This window comes from Haliotis rubra, unplaced genomic scaffold, assembly GCF_003918875.1.
Source record: "Haliotis rubra isolate DU_JTF1 unplaced genomic scaffold, ASM391887v1 Scf2081, whole genome shotgun sequence".
NCBI classification, from domain to species: Eukaryota; Metazoa; Mollusca; class Gastropoda; order Lepetellida; family Haliotidae; genus Haliotis; species Haliotis rubra.
In genome coordinates, this window is record NW_025766094.1 from 45,506 (window position 1) to 47,320 (window position 1,815).

Consider the following 1,815-nt stretch of genomic DNA (forward strand, 5'->3'; position numbering starts at 1 on the left):
GGTAAATTAAAAAACAAAGATTTTATTGTTTCAAAATCCACAAACTACAAACTACCAACCTATCGAACAGTGTTATAAATCCTAACTAGTACCGGGGAAAGACACTGTTTCATTTGGTGAAGGTAGTTGAAAGATAACACTGTCTGTGTGAACGTTCTATGAGGCAGATTAGCATCGTTACACCTATATGTAAAAACTGTGGCCAGACAAATACATAGTTACCATTATCTATAGCTGCTGAACTCACCACACACAGGAGCCACACAGGAGCTCACAGTCAGACACTGGAGCTGATAGACACAGGAGCTGATAGAGACACAGGAGCTCACAGTTAGACACAGGAGCTGATAGACACTGGAGCTCATAGAGACACAGGAGCTCACAGTTAGACACAGGAGCTGATAGACACTGGAGCTGATAGACACTGGACCTCAAAGAGACACAGGAGCTCACAGTTAGACACAGGAGCTAAAAGACACTGGAGCTGATAGACACAGGAGCTCAAAGAGACACAGGAGCTCAAAGTTAGACACAGGAGCTGATAGACACAGGAGCTCATAGACACAGGAGCTCATAGAGACACAGGAGCTCAAAGTTAGACACAGGAGCTGATAGACACAGGAGCTGATAGACACAGGAGCTGATAGACACTGGAGCTCAAAGAGACACAGGAGCTCACAGTTAGACACATGAGCTGATAGACACTGGGGCTCATAGAGACACAGGAGCTGATAGACACTGGAGCTCACAGTCACAGACACAGGAGCTGATAGACACAGGAGCTCATAGAGACACAGGAGCTGATAGACACAGGAACTCACAGTCAGACACAGCAGCTCATAGACACAGGAGCTCACAGTTAGACACAGGAGCTCACAGTCAGACACAGGAGCTGATAGACACGGGAGCTCACAGTCAGACACAGGAGCTGATAGACACAGGAGCTCACAGTCAGACACAGGAGCTGATAGACACAGGACTGACTGACTGAGTTTTGGTTTTACGCCGCTTTTAGCAATATTCCAGCAATATCACGGCGGGGAACACCAGAAATGGGCTTCACACATTGTACCCATGTAGGGATTCGAACCCGGGTCCTCGGCGTGACGAGCCAACGCTTTAACCACTAGGCTACTCCACCGCCCGATAGACACAGGAGCTCACAGCCAGACTCCGGAAATGATTATCACATTTCAAAGGTCGATAGTGTGGCGGCTTCAACTGACCTTTGATACAGCCATAACACATTAAATATCTCATAATCAAAGTTGTTTTGGAATGTCAAATTTACCTGAAATAATATGATCAAAACGATAATGTTTAATCACTTTATATGGAAGACCATTTGCTAACTGCAAAACGGAAGGAATACAACGTTGATTTTTGTGTGTTCTCTTCGGAACAATTGCTGATTGTACAAAACAAACTAGCTGTTAATATTTCCCTGTCGCTCGCCTATGATATTAACAACGTTTATGGCATTGACGGCCCGGTTAGAATTGGTCTTCAGCAACCCATACTTGTCGTAAGTCAGGATCGCTGACTTGGTTGCGTTGACACATGTCATCGTATCCCAATTGCACAGATCGATGCCCATGATGTTGATCACTGGATTGTCTGGTCCAGACTCGGTTATTACAGACCATATGGCTGGAGTGTTGCTGAGGACGGCGGTTTTACACAAGCAAACATATTATGACATAGACGCAACGTTAGGCATCCACTCACAGGGTCTTCCTTCATGAATGAGCCAAGACACAAAGCTGCTCCACGGGTTTACACACCTTCAACACATCAGGGCACAGTCTCCACGAA

The 1,815-nt window shown here is 45.8% G+C and overlaps 1 protein-coding gene across 1 annotated transcript; it reads right to left on the minus strand.

The window, feature by feature from the left end:
* Positions 1–455: 455 nt before the first annotated feature.
* On the minus strand, positions 456–928 carry LOC124276370 (the record flags this gene model as incomplete). The annotated part of the gene is made up of 1 exon (XM_046712017.1): positions 456–928. A coding segment is annotated over one exon (473 nt), but the record flags the coding sequence as incomplete, so codon positions are not given.
* Positions 929–1,815: the final 887 nt, after the last annotated feature.